This window comes from Notolabrus celidotus, chromosome 14, assembly GCF_009762535.1.
Source record: "Notolabrus celidotus isolate fNotCel1 chromosome 14, fNotCel1.pri, whole genome shotgun sequence".
NCBI lineage: Eukaryota > Metazoa > Chordata > Actinopteri > Labriformes > Labridae > Notolabrus > Notolabrus celidotus.
Genome location: NC_048285.1, coordinates 5,167,611 through 5,191,527, shown reverse-complemented (window position 1 = coordinate 5,191,527; position 23,917 = coordinate 5,167,611). Strand labels below are relative to the sequence as shown.

The 23,917-nt window shown below is 43.1% G+C and overlaps 1 protein-coding gene across 1 annotated transcript; it reads right to left on the bottom strand.

Moving 5' to 3' along the window:
* Nucleotides 1–209: 209 nt before the first annotated feature.
* chrd (chordin) lies at nucleotides 210–23,518 on the bottom strand. The gene is made up of 21 exons (XM_034701243.1): nucleotides 23,166–23,518; nucleotides 20,273–20,376; nucleotides 19,202–19,328; nucleotides 16,745–16,897; nucleotides 16,400–16,517; nucleotides 14,939–15,026; nucleotides 13,814–13,955; nucleotides 13,431–13,568; nucleotides 12,428–12,510; nucleotides 8,630–8,777; nucleotides 7,239–7,345; nucleotides 5,590–5,869; nucleotides 5,235–5,476; nucleotides 5,029–5,142; nucleotides 3,232–3,423; nucleotides 3,026–3,119; nucleotides 2,498–2,554; nucleotides 2,261–2,364; nucleotides 1,787–2,050; nucleotides 902–995; nucleotides 210–376 (listed from the first exon to the last, which is right to left on the bottom strand). Exons 1-21 carry the CDS (start codon nucleotides 23,305–23,307, stop codon nucleotides 312–314), a joined length of 2,856 nt encoding a protein of 951 aa, XP_034557134.1. The 5' UTR covers nucleotides 23,308–23,518; the 3' UTR covers nucleotides 210–311.
* Nucleotides 23,519–23,917: the final 399 nt, after the last annotated feature.

Sequence of the window (23,917 nt, the reverse complement as noted above, 5' to 3'; positions counted from 1 at the left end):
CTGAAAAAGCAGAAGATAAGAAAAAAGGAGGCGGCAGGTTTGAGAAGTCAGGTTGGTCCTCTTCGTAGCTTCATTTCTCCCGTTAACAAGTCTTTAAATTTTTTTTATCCTTTTATTATTCCTCTTTCTCTTTTTTCTCTGTTCATTACAATCCTGAAGCTGATACCAGGGTGGGTTTGGAGAGGGGGGGGGGGGGGGGGGGGGGGGGTCTAGGGACCCAGTGTGCAGCTCTGGATTTGGGTCCATGGAGAGGGGGCGGAGTTTAAAAGGGCAGAGGAGGGTTTGGTGTTGTTACCGCGGGTCCCCACGGATCAGTGTCTCAAGGTTCGTCTTTTGTCTGGAGCTTTCATCATCTGGTCCGCTTCCTCTTTGGAATCTGAGGAGAAACAGAAACGTCCGTTTAGGAGCAAAGTCACAGACCTGAGATGAAGCAGACTTTATTTCTACACGGTCACCAGTTGCTTTTGCTAACTTTAAATCCTCCTTGTTTTGTATTTCCTCATCTACTAACGCTGCAATTTGTTGCTGCTGAACAACGCTAATCAATCAATCAATATGGAAAACATGCCAAATATATGGATGTTTTTTTGTATTAATTTCATCAGAAATGTTGCACATTTTTAGAATTCCAGCACAAAATGCAACATTTGGCCACTTTTTGTCATCTTGGGAGTGAAAGTCTTGGGTTTTGATGTGTTGGTGTGATAAAAGAATTTTCATAATTTATCAATATTAAACGGACTCAACCCCAAGAATCATAAAAAATTAAAAGATAGCCAAATATCTCTAATAAAATCTGAGTTTTTTTTAACCCTCTTAAAAATGACCAAACTGAACCCTGAGCTCTCTAATGATGATATTACTACATGAGATTTGTGTGTGAAAGTGTTGCATTACTCACCGAGACATTCGGGACAGCAGGCACCCTCTCTGCGGGAGAGGTTGGTGCAGGTGATGACTGGACACTGCTTCCTCTGACACTTAGTCACACCGTGCTGAGGAGAAAAAGACAGGGAGACGAGAGTTTGAGGAAAGAAGCAAAAACATGAATGCTCCAGTCAAAGCCAGGTTACTGTTGGATGATTTCAAAACTTTTCAATCTCAAACTGGCAATATGCAAAGAAAATAGAGGTCTCTTATTTAATCATATTCTTTTGTTATATTAAAACTCAATTTATTGGTGTTTTGGCAGCAAGAAGTTCCTTATTTGAACATCAAGCAGACAAACAGTGACATCGGCAATCATCTTCACTCTCTTTTGTCTCTGTTTTGGTCTCCACCAACTCGTTTAGCTGTTAAATACTCCCCTATGTTCACCAGCTTACTTCCACTATCGCTTGTCTGCTGTTTGGTACAAAAAATAAGACGGCAGTGGATCTATCAGAGCTAAAAACAGATATATCTGTCTTTTTCTTCTGTGGACTACAGGAGTGATAGAAGTCGGACAAAACAGTAAAGCAGTGAAACCGAGACAAAGAGCTGAAAGAGGCTAAAATGCTTGGAGGAAAAATGCAGAGATGGATTTTTCATGACCCTCTTTAAAATTAGTTCTTTGGCTTATTGTTGTTGAAATACATTGATGCACTGAGACTGGCTGGGTCTTCACTATCAGAGACTTTTATTTTGACACGTTGAAATAATCTGAACTCAACATCTTATTGCTAGTGCATACAATCTACTTCTCAAAGACATAACTATAGGTGAAGCACTGACGCTGATTTCATGACTAATAACTTCATGTCAACAACATTTCAGAAACGTTTTTCCGTGCAGCTGCAGTACTTACATCACACCAGCAGTTGATGCATTTCATCTCCCCGACCAGTGGTACCCAGGGATGCCAGTTGTCACTGTTCTGGTAATAGTTTTTGCCGAACTTGCAGTGCCGCGGGCCGTCTGCCTGCATCATGTCCCCGTGCTCCAGCCCTGCAGGAGTCCTCTCCTCCTCCGGACACTCTTTACAGCAGTCCGAGGGATTACGCCTCACAGGGTGACTGCAGGTCAACACCGGACACGTCACCTTCTCACAGTGGACCTCCCCCGAAGACCCCTATGGATGTAGCATTAGCATCAGGTTAGCAGCTGTTCTTTCCCCTCTCAGAAAGAAGCGATGACTTATTGCTTCTTTCCACATAAATAGTCGAACAGATGAGACATTTTTTCAAGCCTCTGTTTCTCTAATACAAGATAAATGATCCATTAAGGGCTTTTGGAGAGCAAATCCAGCCAGATGTGAGCGGGTTTATTGGTGTATATTTACCTTGCAAGTACAGACAGCACATTTAATGTAGCCAAAGGGAGGAACGAAGGGATGCCATGTGGTTCCTGGGGCGTGCATCTTCTGGTCTCCTTCAAAGTAACAACCTGAGAAAGAGAAGAAGACAGAGCAAAACAGGTTAGAGAGAAAAGTCAGAAGAAAATACAGAAAACAAGCCTGAAAAGAGAAACACAAAGAGATGAGAGAGGCTGAATCTGAGACAGCAGAGGTTGTACATACCCTCAGGATTTTCTTCTACCCTCTCTGGAGCTTTCATGTCCTTGGGCTCCTTCCTCTCTGAGAAGGGAAACAGGAAATGGACACATAAAAACAGAATTACTTTTCAACTTTATGGTTGTTGTGGGGATCACTTCGGGAATTCACCCCAAAAAGAATGAAAATCTAAACACAACAGGAAACACGAAGCAGCACAAAGTCACACACTAGTTTGAGTTAAACAGGATACATTCCAAACTATTTTATTTATCAGAATATGTCAGAAAAAATATTGATTCTGTGACTCAACACAACAGTGCTCATGACGCTAATCCTGCAGGGGCATTTTATATTCTTAGTCAAGTATCATTTTATTTTTGTGTCATGAATATAAGACGGGTAATTTTATCTTTAAACCTTTTTAAATAGGAGTCAAGCTTCTTCAAATTCTTCGTCAAATATCTTGTATTTGTGCAAATATTCATCCGTCTTAAGCTACTTCATCATGCACAATCTGTCTCATGTACAATAAAAGAATCCTGTGTGTCTCACCATCACAGACTGGGCAGCACTTGTCCTCAGGCTGAATGGTTCTGGAGCAGGTCAACACAGGACAGATGACCGGATCACAGATCACAGTTCTCTTCTGCAGAAAAACAACAGAAAGACAATTCATCAGTGAGATATCAAAAAATTCTTTCTTCTCCTGAGATTTAAAAAATATTTTTGGTTTCAGTTTTTAAGTTTATTGCGTTTACCTGGCAGCTGCAGGAGAAACACCTGTCGTAGTTCGGGGTCCAGTTGGAGCCATGGGCATGGTGCTGGTTCTCAAAGAAGCAGGTATGGGGGTCTTTCTTCAGCTCCTCAGGATCCTTCACAAAGAGATCATCAAACTCCGCCTCCTCTGCGTCTCCTCTGGTCCCTAACTCACAGTTGTTTTCCACATGGACCTGAAAAGAAGAAGAAGAAGAAGAAGAAAGGATAGATGGGGGGAAGAGAAAAAGAAGAAAGCATGGTTAGGACATGAGGGATTTGTCGGTCACACTTGACTCAAACCTGGCGTGAAGCTGACTTGTTAATTGCTCCTGAACAAGCAGATGGTTGTTTATATGTTTGACCTGTTGGCTTTTAAAACAGCTTGACCTGCCTGTGTGTGTGTGTGTGTGTGTGTGTGTGTGTGTGTGTGTGTGTGTGTGTGTGTGTGCGTGTGTTTGTGTGTGTGTGTGTGTGTGTGTGTGTGTGTGTGTGTGTGTGTGTGTGTGTGTGTGTGTGTGTGTGTGTGTGTGATCCCTTCCCAAGTCATTACCCAGAAGCCTGAAAGATGTCATGACCTTCTACACCTGCAAAGCTGCAAATAGGTTTTTGTGGGAGACCGAGGTCGATGCTTGTGAGTGTTTCTGAACCTCCGTTAAACTTTTACTTTCCAGCAGAGCCCCTCCAGGCAGAGAGCACCTGCCTGCCTTTGAGAGCGTGTGATGGTGTAATGGTGTGGGCTGTTGAGGACTCAGCAAGCAGACATGTAAACACACGAGGGCGACTTTAAAGACAGGATTGATTGTTGCTGCTGATAGCACCATGAATCCCACATCACTTCCATCCTCTATCTCTTCTTTCTGAAGGTTTGATCCTCACACCTGCACTGCAGCTCAAAACACCCTCAAACTTTTGCAGCTGAGTGAAATTTGCTCTGCATGCCGGGATTAAAATGTAATATTAATGACAGACTCTTCAGTTCAGGTCGGGCCAACCAGAGTTAGACACGGTGCGCCTGTGAGCCGGAGCTCAGGGCAGACAAACCCTTCCGCACAACATTTGTGGATCGAGTTGCATGTTTGCATTAGTGGATCTATCTGTGCATTTTCGTGTTGTTTTGCAGCTTTGTTAGCTTGATTCATTTAGTTAAACCGGGGTGGGATACCTGATACATACGACTATTCTGTAATAAACAATATCTACTTAACTGAAGAATGAAAAAAGTGCAGGATTAATGTCACCAGTGCCACCACAAGGAATCATGCAGTACGGTCGTAACGTGGTGAGTCAACGTGGAAGGAAAATCTTTTTAGATTGGGATTCAAATATTGATCTTTAGCACCAGCAGTTTGGTGGTTATATCACTCGAGGGGAGCTGCATCAATACTTTGTCCCACCCTTACAACTCTGTGTTTTCTACCATGCATTTTACAGCCTTTCAATAAATTCAATAAACTCTATGAAAAACTGGTCCGTCTGTCCTTGTTGGGTCTTGTTAAAGTGGCGGACCAGCTGGAACTGTTAGAATTTTACTGGGTAATGGTTGTCGTATTGTTGTCATGTGGTTGTAAAATGGTTCTGTCATGCGTGTCTCAAGCTGGATTGAGATTCTGTGTTGAAGCGGCTCATATTGATCATTTGTAAGAACGTCCAGCATATTTAGATAAAGTAGGTCATGAATAATATAAAAATGGTGACCACAACAAAGTGCTGCCATTGTTTTATTACACAGCATCAGACTCAGCTGTGTCCAAACTATAAATAAAAGTAAAGAGAAAACTGTTTTGCTGTTCTGTACATACCCGTCCTCGTATTTCTCCTCGCGGGTTCATCTTGGTGCTGACCTGGATGAAGGCGGTTCCCTGGTTCAGGTGTTGCAGTAATTCAACACTGATGTCCTTTAAAACTCCCTGAGCCTGGTGAGAGGATAGAGGACAGTGTGTTTATAAGAGTGTGTACATTCTGAAATCATCATTCTCAGTATTTCACGCCGTGCACACGTCCGTACCTGTGAGCCGTAGAAGCCGGTCAGCAGCCTCTTGTGCGTGGTGATGCTGTCGTCTATTTCCCCGATCTCTGCCAGGCCGTGCAGGTGGGCGTTCACGGTGAGGTCGTCGGCCCTGCTGAGGCCCGCAACCACGATCTCATAATGCAGGTGACACTGTTTGTCCACTGACACCCAGGCGTGGCCTGAGGCTCCCGTTTTTACTGGTGGAGCCACAAAGTGCCCGGCCAGAGGAGTGGGAAGCTCTGAAAGACACAATGTTTCAATGAGGCTTGCAGCCAGGACTCAAAAGCGCACACAGCTCCATTACTTTCATATATTTTTAACCCTTTGTCTCCCTGCTTTTGTCAACCCGTACCATGTCTGGGTGTCTCCAGGCCGCTGTAGAGCATGGCTTTAATCTGCCCCCTCAGCTCTCCGTCCTGGCTGTGCGTTGTGGCGACATTGATGAACAGCTCGTTCTGCAGCAGCATGTGGATGTGGCGCGCCTCCAGACGGTTCCAGCTGCCGTTCGCGCGGCCTGTTTCCTTGTTGTACTCTGGAGTCAGGTCGTACAGCACTGAGCGCTTGTTTCGCCGCCGCGGCTTCAACTCGATGGTGAGGCCGACAAATTCACTGCTGAGACCTGCGACCTGAACCTACAGGAGAAGAAGTGATTTATGTCATGCTCCAATCAAAGTATGCAACTTAGTGTTTATTCTGTCGTCTTTACTTAATCTTTATTACTTAAACAATCAGCCTCTTCTGATTATAAAATGTGTCTTTGTGTTTCATTGTGAAGCCTTTGGCTCCCTTCTGTAAAAAGGGCGCTGCATTAATAAAGTTTTATGTTATAATTACTACAGCAAGCTTCCTCGTGAGGGTTGATGCATGAGCAGTTGTTTACAAAAGTTGCTTATTCCTTCTTTCACCCTAAGAAGAAGCAGATGTTATTTTACTCTGAATGGACATGTCTAACGTCTGGAAATATTTCTTAAAGTGTAGTATGATCTCAGATGAGCTGGACTTCATGCCAGAGAAGGTAAAAGTGTGCTAACAATGATTTTAATCCATTCTGTCTGCTTTATGACACACTTTAGGGTTTGCTTTTCTCAAGTCTGTTATTTTTTGTGTGTGAGGAAAAGTCCATAAAAGTTGGGTATAAAAATCTGAGTAAGACTGGTGACATTTAGCTTTTGGATTGAAGGTTGGCTCACGCGTTAATGCTTTCTGTCTGTTTTCTATCAACTCTGTCAATCACAACATGTACAGCCTGGATGGACGTGCTACAAAAGCAGAGTATGGGAAGAAGGAACTGGAAGAGAGAGCGGGGGACGACGTGCAGCCAAAGGTTACGGGTTGGATTTACCTCCAGGTTATCTGCTCCAAGAAGTACAGCCTCTGCACAGGAGGCTCGCTACATGCATCACTGAACCGTTAAATATTACGACTGTTATCATGTTTTCAAAGAGTCCTGATAAATCCAGAGTCTGTTTTGGACATTTAGTCGACATAAGTCCTGTTTTTTCTTCAGAGTATGCAGACAAAGGTGTTTGGAACCAAAGTCCATACATATGGGCAATTTATTCCAGTGTTTGTCTGATGTGCATTATATGAATGAAGCATTCACAGAAGTTAAGACAGTTTAGGGAGTTCAGTCCACGTTGGTGTCTTTTAGTCATCGAAAAGAAGAGGGTTCAATATTTGGTGTCTCGATAAAGTTAGTGTATCAATAAAGGTTTTTTGGGCTTCTTTATGTTTGAGAATTGGACTCGTAAAGAAGAGTATCCTGAGGGCCCTGTTATTCAGAGAGTTTAATCTGGATCCGATTGGAGATCCCATAGTTTGTCGTTCTTCCTGTATACTTTTAATACATTTAGTTGGTTCTTATTAAACATAATAAAATATTAACCATTATTCAAAAACGCTCTCTATGTCCTGTCAAACCTTTTCACTCACACACACACACACACACTCACACACACACAGAGGTTAAAGACTCTCCCCCCTGCATGAACAAACCCGTACCTGGTAGTCCAATGTGCCGTTATCATAAAGGTTAAAGACGGCGGATCCCACTCCTCCTGTCTTCCCCGGGGTCAATGCATCACCGCTGGACATCACACTCTGTATAGCTGAGCACAGAACAAACACAGATTAATATCAAAAATCCACTTTAGAGTACATTCCTCCTCAGATGACTTATCTTCAACCATCACTGCTCCCCTCGGATTTTCCCTCCCTCAAACTAAAGCCTGACAGCGAGCGAGATGAGGCAATGATTCCTGTCATGTCAAAATACGCTGGCTGGAGAGGAAGGGGGCCACATTCTCCAAATGTTCTGCGCACGCACACACACACACACACACACACACACACACACACACACACACACACACACACACACACACACACACACACACACACACTAAACCAAGACATCCCTTCAAGAAGAACGAATCATTGATGGGACAGATTCAATTGGACGTCTAATCAGAAGGTGTGTCTGCTCGTGTAATTGTGTGCCCGGCCTTGGCAAGAAACACACGTCTGTCAGACACACACACACTCACACACACACACACACACACAAAAACCCACCCAAGGTTAAGCCTCACAATGAGGTAACTCATGTTGAATGCAGCAGGCTTAAAAAGATTGAGCCGAGAGGACGGGAGGGAATGACTAACAGAGAATGATGGGAAAGGGGCAGGGAAAAAATTTGAAAATGACATGGAGACAGAAAAAAGCCAGAGAGGAGGAATGACGCCAAGGATGGGGAGAGGGGGGAGACTGAAAGACTGGGAGAGAGAGAGAGAGAGAGAAGAGAGAGGGAGTGAGGGAAAAAGAAGTGTGCTGGGTTTGAATTCTTCACGCATAACGTCAAGCTGTTAATCACCAGCATGGAGAGTCGGGTCCAGCAGACTGTGACCTTGGCAGCACCACGGTGTGTCCGCGTGTAAAACTGACAAATGCATATTTCTCTCCTTACATGCATTTCTTTAAAAGGGTCTTTCAGAGTACTGGATGCCCGCATGTTCAAGCTCTGCATCCCATGAAACCCCATGTGTGCACACTTTAACAGACTATCAGGCTGTCCACAACATTCCTCTAACCTCTCTCTCTCTCTCTTTCTTTGTGTCTCTCACAAACACACTCACAGACAGACATGCATACACATTGTTGGTGGGCCACCAACTCCAACAGAAGGTCTATAAACACTTTTTTACCCCACCGATAACACTTGAAAGGAAAGAGATGTATTTATGGAGTAGAATGACAAAAAACAGCCGCAGATGGACGAGCACAAACAATGCAAAACACCCGTCAGAAGCCTTTGTAGCCCCTGCAGTGTTTGTCCCAAGAATAATACGAAGAGAGACATGAAGAGATTATTTTTCTTTGCGGGGGACACTTACTGTCACATGATTTCCTGCCGCTGATGAAGCCAGAGATTTGTCGTGGATCCTGACCCTCTGTTGCCACTGCGATCTCCAGCTGGCCACGAGATAACCAAAACAGTTCCCGGCTATTCAGGTCTGTCAGCACCTCTGCAAAGTCTGGATCCTGCAGGCACAGATGGAAACAGTTAGCTGCGTGCAATATATGGGTTCGAAAATGGGTAAATATATAACAAGATTCCTTTGTGGACAAATTCCCTTTTCAGTACCTGAATTGAAACTGTCATAATACGCCAAAAACAGCTTTCGGACATGGACGTGCCAAAGTGACATGTTACCACAACTTATTTAGACAAAGGACCAACTGGTGACAAGTTCCCAACCAGAGTGAGTCTTCAGTTTATGAAAAGCAGAATCAGATGAGTGCAGGGAGCAAAAAGCATCCCAGAGAACAACAAATTCTCTGCATGATTCCAATAATATTGGCAATAATTCAGCTTTCACAAAGGCTTCAAAACACTTATGCTGCTTAAAAACACATGAATTTAAATCATGCCACTGACAAGAGCACGCTTAAACCCTCGGCTGAAACATGTCTTGTATTGCCGTAACACTTTTCATACTGAGTGAAGTTCATTTCAAGCAGGCAACTGGACCCAAGGAGAGCAAGGGAAGGGGGTTTCAGGGGGGAATTTCAAGAGGGTTGAGAAATGTGGAATTAATAGGACAGATGTACGAGTGTGTTGAAGAAATGTTACTATTTTATGACCTCAGGGCCTGAGTTCAATATAAATATACATGTACCATAAATCCACACAGCGAGGAGCCAAAACAGAGAGGGTAGCTCTGGGAGGAGGAGGAGGAGGGGTGGGCGGAGGGGAGCGGAGTTATGTCAGGAGCATTGAATGGAGATAATGGTGAGAGATGCGAAAGGATACATGTATGTATAGGTGTTGTGTAAATCATGCAGAGTAATAACACTGTCAGGATTACTGCTGCAATGAAAAATGACACCACACATTCAAAAATCAGATGTGTGTCCCGGTCTGCGATTGTATTTAACGTTGGACTCATAAAGAAGAGTATCCTGAGGGCCCTGTTATTCAGAGAGTTTAATCTGGATACGATTGGAGATCCCATCGTTTGTCGACCAAGATCAGCCGGCTTTAGTGCCAGTTTTTTTTGTTTTGCATCCAATCACACTCTACAGAAACAAACTTTTTCTACGTGTATACTTTGAAAATTTTTCCAAAGAATGATCACTCGACCTCAAAAAGGGTCTGCATACTATTAAAGCTATTATCTATGCAGAGAACAGAAAGAATAGTGCTTTATTTTAAGAGGACAGAAAAACAGACGGAATCATGATGCAAACATCTCTTTAAATTTCCAAACTTTTCCAAAACAATCGACCAAACCCCCTCCAAGATTAAAGTCACAGTGTCTGCGTAAACCCATGAAAGCCTCCAGTGATCCAGACTGTGCAACTGGAACAACTTTAAAGGCGTAATTAAGATTACAATTCTTTTTTAAGCCTCTGTTTTGTGTTTTGTTACATTACTGCCTGTTGTTTGAGAGAACAACATTCGATCCTCTTTATGTCCTTTGTTTCTAAATCTTAAAGCTCCTGTGAGGATTTTTTAGCTGACCATGAAACCGACTGTAATGAACACAAGTGACTCTAAATGAGCTACAAAAGCAAACTAGATCATCAGCATAAAGTTTAATTACTTCTACATATTCATTTTTCATGTCTGAAACTTCTGCGACAGGGTAGGTGTCAGGAGAAGTCATATATTTATGTTAAATCTGCCTTTTTTCATATTTTCAACATCAAAGTTTTTAAATGAGTGATATGTTTTGCTGTAGCAAGAAAACAGGAAGAGATTTTTGTTTAAAAAACACCAAATCATGCATGGATCAGCACAGAGATGAGAGGTCACCTGAAGACATTTAAAAACATGTGGCCTCTCTGTACACACCCGTCTGTCACACACACACCTACGTTTATTAAATGCACTTGCGTCTACAGTAGTAAGGATGGGAGTTGTAATCCAGGGACTTGACTGACCTGAAGATAGACTTTTTGGGGGGTTTAGTTTGAACATTTAGGGCACTGGAAACCTTACTGGGATAAGTTGTATAACAAAGCTTCCCTTGCGGCCTGTCTGTTTGTGCCTTTTTTGATAGTCTTGATATCCAAGGTTTGTAATCGCAGTATACGCTCTTTAAAAATGAACACAATCAAGTCTGTGGGTTTGGGGCGGCATGGCGGGTGGGTCTCCTTTCTTTCTCTCAGTTAATGTACATTTTAAAGAGATTTCTTGCCACAGCTGTGTGATTTGAGACTGCATTGAAAAGATGACATATTTTTTGCGTTACCCTTTTTCCTTGAGCCACAGGGGGCGCCAAAACCAGCTCAAATGGACAGTTCCTCACAGAGGCTTTAGTCTTCAATTTTAAGATTTTTTTGATAGAAATTGAGAGATATTCTAGGAATACTTTGAGAGGGAAAAACTCCTGTTTCAGCATTTACTGTGCCAGGATTTATTGGTCATAATTTAAGAACTTTATCACTTCAAGAGTCAGACAATTGTAAGCAGAATATTCTGATTGGTACAAATGTTGAATATAATTTAAAGTGTTCTTTTCCCCCTAAGCCTCGGAATTACCTTTATTCGATGTGGGTGTTTTAGCGGATGCAATACCCTTTGTTATCTCTCTTAAGTCCAGCTGGAGCCATGGGATGAACAATACCACGCTTTTACTTTTGGTAAGATCTCTGTAAACTTATCTAAATTGCTACAGTCAGAGCTAGTCGAGCAGCCAAAACTTCAGGCAGCCATTCCTCAACCCGCATCACATGACTCATAATTTACAGGGTTGTTATATTTGTTTCCTGAAACCCAACAAGTCTCTTCCCTTCTGTCGGGATAAGGAAATCCAGATTTTCTGGATTAGAGGTTCCTAAATCGTATTCAAAACTGTTGATCACATATGGAAAGTGTGATCCAGATCAAAATCAGAGCTCAGTACGTGATCTAATTAAAGTTTCTTTTCACAACAAATGTTTGAGATTTTATCTGATCTGATGGCTAAACCCCGATCAGATTCCGTTGAACAACTGAGTCTCTGTGTTGTTTGTCTTTCTCAGCTTCAATGAGTCAGTGCTTCGAATGTGATACTGCGAGGGGGCCATGTGACTGACCGCTGCTGAGCTACAACTTTTCACGGACAGTCTCTCTCACCGCTTGTCTCGAGAGAAGCGCATCAGCCCCTTCATGCAATCCTTGGCAGAATTCAAAACAGACCCGCCTTTCATCACTCCTCCTCCTCCTCCTCCTCCTCCCTCCTTCCTCCTTGCATCCATCTCAGCCCACAGACCACTAACCACTGACATGTGTGAGGAGTGTGTGCGCAGTCCATCCTCTCTACCTCCCCCCATGTCCCGTCCCTCTTTTCCTCCGTGTCTCTCATTCACGACTCATATCTGTCCCCCGCAAGAGCTCCTCTCTCACACTTTCTCTCACCTCCTGTCCCCCCCCTCACTCTTCCTCTCCGTCCATTTTTCTTGTCATGTCTCGGGGTAGTTTAACTGCGATTAGAGCGGCAGCGACTACAGCTTGAGGATGTGGTTACAAAACCACATCCGTCTCCATGAAGAGGGGTGAGAGGGGGACAGGAGTAGTGAGTGTGCTGCTGTGTCATGTATTCCCATATGACAACAATGCAGCTCCTCCTCCTGTCATCTCTTAAATCAACATCTGTGCCAATACCAACATGCTTTACAACCCACGGTGGGTGATTAGTACTCACGTGAGAGGTGATGTTGGCTCGGATCTCTCTCAGGGTGTGCTGCCGGTACACAAGCTGGACTCGTATCGGCACTACCAGGGGCTCTGAGGAAAGAGTTTGTCATTAATGTTTGCCAGAAAACATCAGCCTCCAGATTAAACAGCCATAAGGTATTTGGTTTAAACTGCTGTGTGTTGATTATGGCGCCCCCTGTGGACAAGGAGGAACTCCCTTCATGAAGACCTCAATCTGGATGGTGTGTGTATTTGTTCATCAGGTACAAATAAAGTCACCTAATGTAACCTAACCTAAAAAAATCCAACCTTCTCGCTGATGATGATTTTTTGTTTTAGTGGCTCATCTAGAGCAGAGGTTCCCAAAGTGTGGGTCGGGACCCCCGGGGGGTCGCGACCCACACTTTGGGGGGTTGTGAGATGTCTTCCAATGATGTTTTTTTTTTTTAAGTTATCTGAAAATAGTACATTTGACCGTTTATAGTAAAAAAATATTGACAAAAATAGTAGCTGAACTTGAATAAAACCTTGAAAATAGAAAATGTATTGAGTTTTCTTCCTTTTGCCACATGACTCCTAAGTTTAAGATAAGTGAACAGTTAATTATCAAAAGCATCAGTAGCAGCAGGTTAACTCATTATGGCACAGGAAACACAGACACATGCTCATATAAGTAGGCTAATTTTCTGCAGACCAGCTAAATGAAGCCACATTAAATCACTTTGAGGGACAGTGGGGGTCACAAGAATTTGAATCAAGCTTTTAAGGGCAGTTAAAAAGTCATCTTATAAGCTCGGGAAAACTGAACCACTTGGATGAAAGTGGAGGAAAGTAAGTGGCAAGGGGGTTCCCAGACGAGGATCCTTGCCTCTGTGGTTTTGTTAAACCTGTAGTTTCACTGGAGGAGTTGGTAATCACATTGTTTTTGAGGGCACCATAATAGGGGGGTTGAAAATCTTAGTTTGGAGTTTAGAAATCATCCTCTCTTTCTTCATTGTCTTTCCACTCACCTATGTCTTTGTGTTTGACGAGGCCCTGAAGGATGAGGATGAAGTGCAGGTTGTTCTCTGTGTCACTCAGCGTCAACATGGCGATGCCTCCCATCCCCGAGCTCTCCTCCTCGGATGTCAGCGTCGCACTGAACGTCTCTGCACACGGGACAAACATGCACAGACAGACTGAGTATCTGCGTTCTTTTATTCTCTTGTCCTCTCTCTGTAAACAAAGTCCACACTCTGTAGCGGGATTAATCCTCACAAAGCTTTTTAAGATTACACAAGAGCGTATACAATCCCCCTGCTTTGTAAATATTGAGTTTTTGTGTACTCCAGCACAAAGACAAAGGCATGCACATGTCTTAAAAAAAAAAAGAATGAACCAATCACACACGCACCAGCAAACAAGGCTCTGTGTTTGATGATCTTCCCCTCCACTTCCTCTCGTCTTGTCGGCGATGTGGTCATGCTGATGCGCATTTGCTCGGACTGCAGCTGCCGTAGGAGAGGCTTCGGCAGGTTCTTCCATACTCCACAAACCTACACAAACACACACACACACACATGGGCAGGTGAGCCAGGGGTGAAGGTGGGCCCATTTGCGTTCATGCATGTACCTCAACTTGCTGACCTTCAGGAGCTCAGTATGTGAAACGGGCTAAAGTCTCTAAACTTCATGGAAAAACAGACAAACAGACAGCACATCTGCAGAATACATCCACCCATGTGATTGTGCTCTCCTCCAGAAGAAATGTGGCTGAACGCCGGCACCTCTTAACTTTCAGTGCAGGCTTAATCTCCATTTTAATTATCTTTACTCTCTGTCCCTTCGCTGGGCAGTGATGTAACATGTGAAAAATCCTCCATCCAAAAGTTTAGCTCCATCAACCCTCCGCCCCCGTCATTTTTCGATGTCTGAGTGTTCTCTCCGGGGTCCTCTGCTGCTTGACACTGACATTTATCTAAAAATAATAATAGGCCAATTTTCCGGGACCTGTATTTAGGGGGCTCCTGGCGTGCTGAACAGAGTGTTCAGAGGAGATATGTGTGTGTATTTTGGCAGAAATAGTGATGGAGCCTGACCTTAGGGAGTATTGGGATACTACCGTTGCACCAGCGTATCAGTTTACAGATTTATCAGGATGAAACTGGACTTTTAATAAACTCAGCCTCACACACCTCTGACCTGATGGTGTTTTCTCCCTCTGAGTGACTGAGTGAGTGTGTGTTGATGTTTACTGCACCAAGGCTGAGTGTGTGATGTTTATGAAGAGGCAGAGAGGAAGTGTCGCTGTGTTTGTGTGTGCGTGTGTGCATGCTTATCGTTTATTATTGCAGACTGAGTTATGGGAGAAAAAGTCAAAGTTTGAGCACAGAGTCATGAGGAGGGCGCATTCATCATGGCAGATACTTCATTTATCTGTCCTTAACAGGAAACACACAGACACACATGCTCATGGGAAGAAAACAACACTGACAGCAGCAGCAGGAGGAGATGGTTTCCTTTTCATGCGATGTCTTACCATGTCCGAGTCTCCTTTCGGGACTCTGTACTCAAACGTAATGGTCCCATCTGGGTCCAAGAAGACAATTCTGTTTGGGCGGCTCATTCTGAAAAATAACAAATAGAAACAGTCAAAATGTTTTTTTGTTTTTCTGATTGCACAGCTGGAGAGAGACAGGACATTTGGGAAGTAGTGAGTGAGAGCAGACATGCTGAAAAAGGTTGTGGAAGTCAAACCAGTGATGAGGACTTCAGCCTCTGAGTGTGGGGTGCACTTTAACCGCTTGGCCAAACTGGCGTCCCGAAAATGAGTAACTCCATCTAAGTCATAAGATAGTAAAACTACTTCTCAACTGTATCATATCCTTTCACATCATGTCTTATCATAATGTCTTGAATCTTATCTTGGGGTGTGATGACGTTTCATGTTGTACAGTATCACACCGTGTCATATAAAATGTCTTGTATCATATTGTGTCCTGTCTAATGGTATGGTATGGTGTCACATGGTATCGTAGTGTATGGCATTGTGTGGTGTCGCATCGTATCATGTTGTATTGTATAGGATCGTGTCATGTTGATTCGTAGTATATCCTGTCGTATGGTATGCTATTGTGTTGTGTTGTATTGTATGCTATTGTGTCTTAACAAGTCATATGGTGTCATGTTGTGATATGTTGTGTCGTACCATAATGTCTAGTATCATATGGTGTTGTGTCGTATTGTGTTGTGTCATGTTGTGTTGTGTCGTATTTATTGCATCTTAGCATGTTGCTGAGTGTCATATCATAAAGCATTGTACATTAGCCTTTTGTATCCATCAACATCATGAGGGGGGTTGAATGATCATGATAGCGTTGAGTTTGTTACATTTTTGAGTTTTCAGAATAAACACTATATTTTTAAAGACACTGAGCTCATTGTGACGATTTTTATAACAAATTCTGCTTTGTATAATGAATAACTAATCTCTGAAAACATAATGTTTTCATATCCTTATAACCCATACTAGTTACACCTCCTGTCTGTTCAGCTGTTCAGCTTTAGGGCTCTGCTCCCTGCGTTGCAGACAGTGTTGCAAACTATGAGTCATAAGCGCCATGTTGGACAACTAAGTGGTGACCACGATCTCTCGTCAGCACAAGGATTGTTTCCTGCTTTACATACTCAGTATAAAAAGTTTTCACATCAACAAAAAGAAGAGGACATAAACACTGATACTAATATTTCAGTTGTAGGCCCACATGGCGTGATAATATCAGGCTCCTCAGAATAAAATCAATGTGAGGCCCTGAATATTTGCTACTCTAAACAACTCCAGTTTGTTTACAGCAGAGAAGAGCTGAAAGGAGAGGAGGATATGTCGTGATGCTACTCAGGCAGATGAGAAGAAAACCAGAGCACCACACTCAGAGTCAGAGCTACAACACTTTTCAAAGAAGAGGACTTTTTTCAGCATGAGCACAGTGTGTGGTTTTACCTCTGGTATGTGATGGAGAACGCCAGGCTGGTTCTTGTCAGAGAGAAACGAGCTCTGGCAACACCGCTGGAGCTGGGCAGCCATGAGTCAGTCACCCCTGTCAGCACTGCCACAAAGTCTGCACAGGGAGAGTCAGAGGGTTAGATGTGAACCAAATAACATACATCATAAGTGTTCATGCAAGTGTTGCTAAATTACCCCGTGTTTTTACATGTGTGCATATGAAACTGCTGCATGGATATGAGTCCTGCAAACTGTGCATACAAGCCCAATAAATCACAGCCCACTGTTACAATGAAAGAACAGAGGTGGCTCATTCATCTTCCTCTGGGTACTCCTGCTTACCGGTGCGGCTCTCCCCAAGGCTGGTCTCCTCTGAGCTCAGGTAGGATCTGTCGTTGTAGGATTTGTGCAGGTCTCCCTCCTTCTCTTTCCCCTTTTCGTGGAAATACTCGAAGCTGTCCAGCACAGGGTCTGAGGGTCTCTTATCATCACCACCTGCAGACACACCAAACAAAGTTGTTTAAGGGAGAGACACAAGCAGACTGACCTGTACGAGGGTTCAATCCCTGAAAACAGCAGTCTGCACAAACAGCAGTCATGTCTCTGTCTTTTATAGTAGCTGTTCCTGGGTTTGAAACCTATCTAGCTTTCCATCTTTGTCTCCATATCTGCAGAAATAAAACCAAACATTTCAAAACACATTATGTTTCATCACTCACAGAGTCTGGTGCACAGATGAGTCCAGAGCGTCGCTTACTCTGCAATTTTTCACTTGATTATGTTTAGAGAGCGATAGAGCGGTGAGAAATGTGTGAACATGAGTAAGCGGAAAGGCTGTGAGGTGTAGGAAGATGGATAGAAATAACAAAAGAGCAGAAAGATGGGGTGATAAAAAGACTGTTTCACTTCAACGCATGCTCTCTCTTTCTACCTTTCTTTCATACGCCAGATCAAGGCGAGATATTTTATGTCTCACTTTACTTGCAAAATGTAGACACACTGGGACCCTGATAATGCATGCACTTTTTTAAATATCGCCCAGCCCTAACTGGATGTGACACAAGCACGTGTTTTATGTAGTAACCTGCTGTTCCAAACAAACAGCTGTGCATCTTAAACAAGCTGAAAGGTTCCTTCAGATTGTTGTCTCATGCATTTCCAACACATGCAGTTCAGTGTCCAGATGCATGAATGTCTGAACCATACAACAGAACTTATGCGATGGAAAGCATAATCATCGGTCGCAGTTATAATTTGGATTTACTTCTGAACAAGGCCTGGATTTTGTCGTGTGGTCTCTCTGCTGAATGTTCTCTGTCAGCACACTTGATGAATAACGCAGCGCACTCAATAAATAATAATTAAATGAATGAATGGTTTGCAGCTGCAGATTTGAAAAAAAAAATTGGTGGCAAACAGAAACGGAATGAATTGCTCAGCCCTGAATCAACCAAACTTACTGTGCTTTTGGGAGCTACAGCGCTCGGTGCAAAGGGTTTAAGGGTTAAAATAACGTCCCCTGAACTCTTTTTAGACCCTTTTCTTTGCTATGGGGTTGCACTAAGTTCCTCCAAAGGTTCCTGGTCATTGGGGAGTATTCCAACAGTGGAAACGTGGCCATGGTCATTTAAACTGTCTCTCTCTGAGACAGCTTTCTGAGGAGATTGGCTGAGCTGCCTCACACACACACACACACACACACACACACACACACACACACACACACACACACACACACACACACACACACACACACACACACACACACACACACACACTCCACCAAGGAATCTGAAATCTCATCATTCCTCTCACACACCCTCGCTCCTCTGCTCCACTGGGCACGCTCAAGGGCTTCTGGGTAGTGTCACTCTCACTTCTCACTGTTCGTACTGTATCCTCAGGTGCACCACATCACACACATGCACATACACACACAAACACAAACACACACACACACCATTTTCCATCACTTGTACAAACACATTAGCTGCTACAGTGCCAAGGCTAAGACAAACACACTCAACCTTTTCCTTAAAACCCAACCACAACACACACACACACACACACACAGACACACACACACACACAAGCACACACACACACACACACACACACACACACACACACACACACACACACACAGCACAGTGTTGTTCTTCACCTTCACTTTCCATTACCAGACATACCGTGCACAAAAACACACATCTCCTGAATAACAGCAGCCCACAGGCCCACCCTGGGATGTGTGAGCACGTGCAGAGGAGCGGATGTGTGAGCGCGTGCAGAGCAGAGGATGTGTGAGCGTGTGCAGAGGAGAGGATGTGTGAGCGCGTGCAGAGGAGAGGATGTGTGAGCGCGTGCAGAGGAGAGGATGTGTGAGCGCGTGCAGAGGAGCTCTAATTCTCTAATAAGGAGGAATTGTGTTCACAGCAGTGTGCGGATGAGGTTAAGTGGTAATGTGTGAACGGGGCTGAAGTGATGGGTGGTACTTCCAGTTGTGCCGGGTTACAGAAAAGGTCTAATGTGGCTTGCTTATTGCATCTAACAGCTGGCCTGTTTGCTAACTATCTGACCCCATTGGGCGAAGAAATAAAGAGGTAAAGATGGCAGCAGAAAGAGAGGGAGGGAGCAGAGAGAGAGAGTGGGGTAAAAAGTTGAAGTGACAGATGACTGGAACAGCTCTTGTTTTCCTGCAGCAGGTTATACATTCCCTGCTTATTTTCACAGCTTGCTGCAGCACACTTTCACTTCTTTCTCCAAGTCGTTCATCGTTAAACTGCATCAGTAGAGGATTACCTTTGGGGCAGGTTTTACAGCAGTGCCCAGGCAGCAGGATGGGATCATCACAGTCCAGTTCTGGACAGTCCTGCTTGACGTTCTTGCAGTTCACCTTCCCGAACACCTTGCTACGACGAGTCTTTTGCTACCAGAGCAAAACAAACACACGAAACAGAGAGGTAGACACATGAGTAAGTCGTTCAGTCTCTCTGGAAATACATGTGTTGATTACAAATTCACCTGGAGTCACAGAAATCCAGCAACTTACAGAGAGATACTGAAACTCTGAGAGGCAAGTAAGAACAATGTGGCAATCCACTTTTCAAAAATGTCTCAACTGTTTTCTTTTCCGTGTTTTGATAGAAATAAGACGGGAAATGTTTCTTTCAAGCATTTCATAGTTTCTGATTCTTGACAGGGAAAAGAAGTGAAGCTCAGGTTTAGAAGTGTTTGTTCTTGTTATGCCACAAGAGGCAGATTTGCAGCACTACCTCCTATTCTGACGAGACAAAAAGCATTCATGTTTTCTTTAAGGCGACTTCTCTGAGTGCTTATTACCTGAAGAGACTGCTTTACTGTTTAAGGGTTGAGGGAAGTTTCAGTGTCCAAAATCAAACAAATAAATTAAAGGAGGAATTGAGAAAAATATCTTCTCTCGTCAGATGTTAAAGCTGCTGTAAGGAACTTTTGGATTCCATTGATTTTGGCGCCCTCTGTGGGCAAAGACTTTGTTCTTTACATTGTGTATTTTCTAACCGTGAATCTCATCTTACTGTTTAACAGTCAAATATAAAGAAAGTCAGTCTGTTAATCCTGCTGTAGATACTTCAGGCCAACATGTACCCCCTCACAGTGATTTCAGGGCATTCAAACTGACATTATAGAAACTGTTGATCTCGTTGTTGGTGGTCTCGTCTGCTTTTGTGGGTCATAAATAGGCAACAGTATTAATTTCAGTCTGTTTCACAACCACTTCATGACAGTGGCTTTCCGTCATAAACAAAGGAAAGATCAGATTTAGCTCAGACTAAGAAAACATTTTTTTCTTTCAGGGTTTCCACAGAGGAGTCACAGAGACTCAAGACTTACCGGTTCGCAGTGGCACTGAACACAGTGCATGACACCGAACGGCTCTCCGAGATCTGGGTGCCATGTGTCCTCCAGAGAGTAGAACCGGCCTCCAAACGAACATCCTGAAACACAAACATAGCTGATTATACGTGACTGTCCTTGGGGTTGAACACTGCATAGTTATGATCACAATTCTTTTGCCCTTTCAAAACCAGAGCTAGAAATAAAGCTTCATGATGTTCGTGTTTCATGGATGTACCAAAGTTAATATTAGGGAGGATTTATTGGAGGCATTTCATGAAGTTCTTGATATCTCCGAAGAGGAACTGCATCTGTAAGGCCTTAATTCAGGGTGACAAGCTACACAGACGGAGCTGTTCTTTCATATTTGAACAAAAAGTGCTCTTGGACAGCTCTCTGCCTGGGCATGTTGGAGGCAGCAGAAACTCACTGGATGGCCGGTGAGTTTTGGGACTCAACCCTACATCCTGTCTCATCTAAATGATCCATGAGCAGGCATGGGAGACATTCAACTTTCCACAGAAAGACAGTCAGAGATTCCCAGAAATATAATGTAGGTCAGCCCCTCTTTAAAAACTCATGGATGCTAACCACTGAGAGCAGCAAAATAATGTACCAAAAACTGTTTAAAGCATTATTACAAGAAATACTTTACCTCAGTGTTCCACTAATGAGAGTTCTAGCGCCCCTAGAGGTCGTTTGGAGAACTACAGGGGGTACCTGAGGTATATTTTTAAACTTTACTTTAAAAAATTGGTGAGGAAGCCTCTCTTAGGATCTGTGTTGAGGTCTGATGCAGCTGGTGGTCTCAGCTTGTTCTGGGGTGGGTTTTTAATTATTTCAATTTCATTTATTTATGTATTTATTTTATTTTATGTGAGTGTACATTTATGTATGAATATCCTAACTTAAATTTGTTTGCGGCTGCATAGTTATTGTACCTACTTGCTACTGCAAATGTGATGACAATGTACACTATTTGTCATTTTTCTTAAAACAAAAAAAATGATTTGATCAAAAAAAATAATTGGTGAGGTGTAATTTCTTAAATTGCCTTATGATAAAAAAATCTGTGAAAAACATTTGTGTACATTTGATAAAACTTATTTAAGCTCATCTTGTTTTCAGTGCAAACATCAACTGCAATCAACTCGATTAGTTTGTTTTTTTGAGTTTATGTTTGTGCAAGCAATTTGAATATGGCAAAACTGGGAGAAATTTTACAAAAGTACATTTCTTTTGATATTTGGCAGGAATGCAACTTGAAATTTGAAGTAAAAGCATTAAAGGCAAACCAACTAGAGCCCTTAATACATAGGAGAACAGGTCTCCAATGGCTGCACGTTTTTTGCAGAGACCAACTAGCGGCTACATTAAAGTATATATGAATTAATCACAACTAGAAAATGAAACAACCAATAAGATTCAGCATCAGAGGGTAAAAAGCTGAAAACAAATCTTTCAGTTGTGTATATCGTTGAAAACCTGATGAAATCTCTAGGGTACACAGAGGCTCCAGTCTGGATTTTGTGTTACAACCACAGCATGTAGAAACTGGAGCCCTTCTTCCAGACAATAGACCCAGAGATAGAAACAACTCCTGGCCCAGTGTGGATTGAAAACAAACATATTATTCTTTTTGTTTTACTTGATATCCAGCCACGGCTATAAAAAAAACCACACTGTTTTAATACGCAGGGGCTCCTCTGTGTACTGATGTTACAGGACACAAAAATAGCTCTCAGTGATATTATTACTATGCTGCGATCATAATTGAGTGTTAGTCACGCTGTGTTACTACAGGGATATTATAGTGATTTCTGGTTGGGATAAGTAGTGTGTGCGGTGAGAGCTCTTGTCTGCACACACAAATACACACATACACCAAACGTGATGTCACCTCTCGCCAACTCCTCTCGAGCTGATGCCTTTCCTCGCGCACTGCTTCCAACCTGGTTCACATTATTCTTTCATTACAGTGACTGCACTCTTTAAACAGCCCAGTCCGGTTTTTAAGGAGCCAAACTGTGCGCCTGCCACTTTAGTCACTGCTGAAATAAATCATCTCAGAGGAGCCAATGCTTGTAATGGAAAGTCGATTGATTATAGTTTTCCAACACAGAATTGCACGTTACAGGCTGTGGTTAACGTGGAGTTCCCACAGTTTTGAACTCCTGAGTGGTTACCTTATAAAAACCGCAGTGAGCTTTGTACTTAGGGGCTTTCACACATGAATCGAATGGCATTCACTGCGGTTATGACTCAGATGTTTGCCGCTAGTTTACACATGAAGCAATCCAGGCGGGCACTGCGATCAGTTCAAGGGGAAACATGGGCATTTGCTTAAATTGTGTTTTCAGTCTGTAATGACAAAAGCTACCAAGAGGGCTGTAGGCTACACATGGTATCTTTAAAGACAGGTCACACAAAACCAAACATCATGATCAAATCTCTGTATATAAAGGTTTCTAGTCATTACGCACAGAAAACTCACCTGCACCAAATGGCACGCCATATAAAACGAGCTGACAGCAATTCGGCCTAATTTTTTGTTCTAATACACAATTTGTTGAGAGTCAATTGATACTTAAATATTGCTCGATGCTGCCCCCTCTGCGCGTGTTTGGGCAAAACAGTACGATATCAGATAATGGTTTAGATGAGTTTGAAGTTTGGAAGATCAAAATGTTGAATGCCGAAATGATGAAAGGCTTCATTTACACTTTACCAAATGTGTATTCACCTCATAAACACAGCATGCCCTGCGTAAAAGCGCGTAAAAGGAAAAAATACGCATTTAAAACTCTTCTTCACAGTACCGTGAAAGCAGACATTTGCAAACACATGAAACAAAGTTATAATAAGTTTAAATGAATTTTAGTTTCCTTACCAGCCAAGCCTTTGGAGGGCAGCGGCTCCCTCTCTGACTGGATGGGCAGAGCTGGAGACTTGAGCCGTGAAGCCGCTCCGGTGTGCAGCCATGCGCAGCTTAGTACGCACAGCAAGGAGCGGAGCGCGCAGGGAACCAGCATCCCAAACCTCCCTCTCTGTCAGTCTCTCCACAGAATATTTCCTTCAAACTCCCGATGCCTCGTGCTTTATGAAGCCACTGTCGTCTCAAAGCGACAATTCACAAAACTTCACAGAAAAAAGTTTTACTCTTACATCCAAGTGTCCAAAGTGTCCCTTGTTTTAAATCCTTACTCGAGCAGGCAGAGGTTTCCTGGACAGAGCCAGCTGTACCGTGTGTTTTTCCTCAGCACCAACAGCCTCCTCAGAGTCTCGTCCCTTTCTGTTTTATAGCCTGCTTCCCTGACAGCTTGAGGCAGCCACCGGCCGGGAGGAGGGAGAAGGACGGTGGTGGGTGGGGGTTGGAGTGGGTGATGGAAAGGGAAATTGACGCCCCTATCAATTCACTAACGCTTAAGATATGGAAATAAGGCTGTCTGATTCATTTGCAACCAAAACTGCCATAATGCTGCTTGTACCCAAAGATTTCCAGAGATTAAAGTCAAGCTGAGTTAGTAAAATTGGTGTGAGTTTCCCCAAATACGGATTTCTACGTGTTTTTTTTCTGAAAAAAATAACTTAAAGCTCCTATAAAGAACTTATAGCTGGTTATGAAGCAAACTGAAATTAACA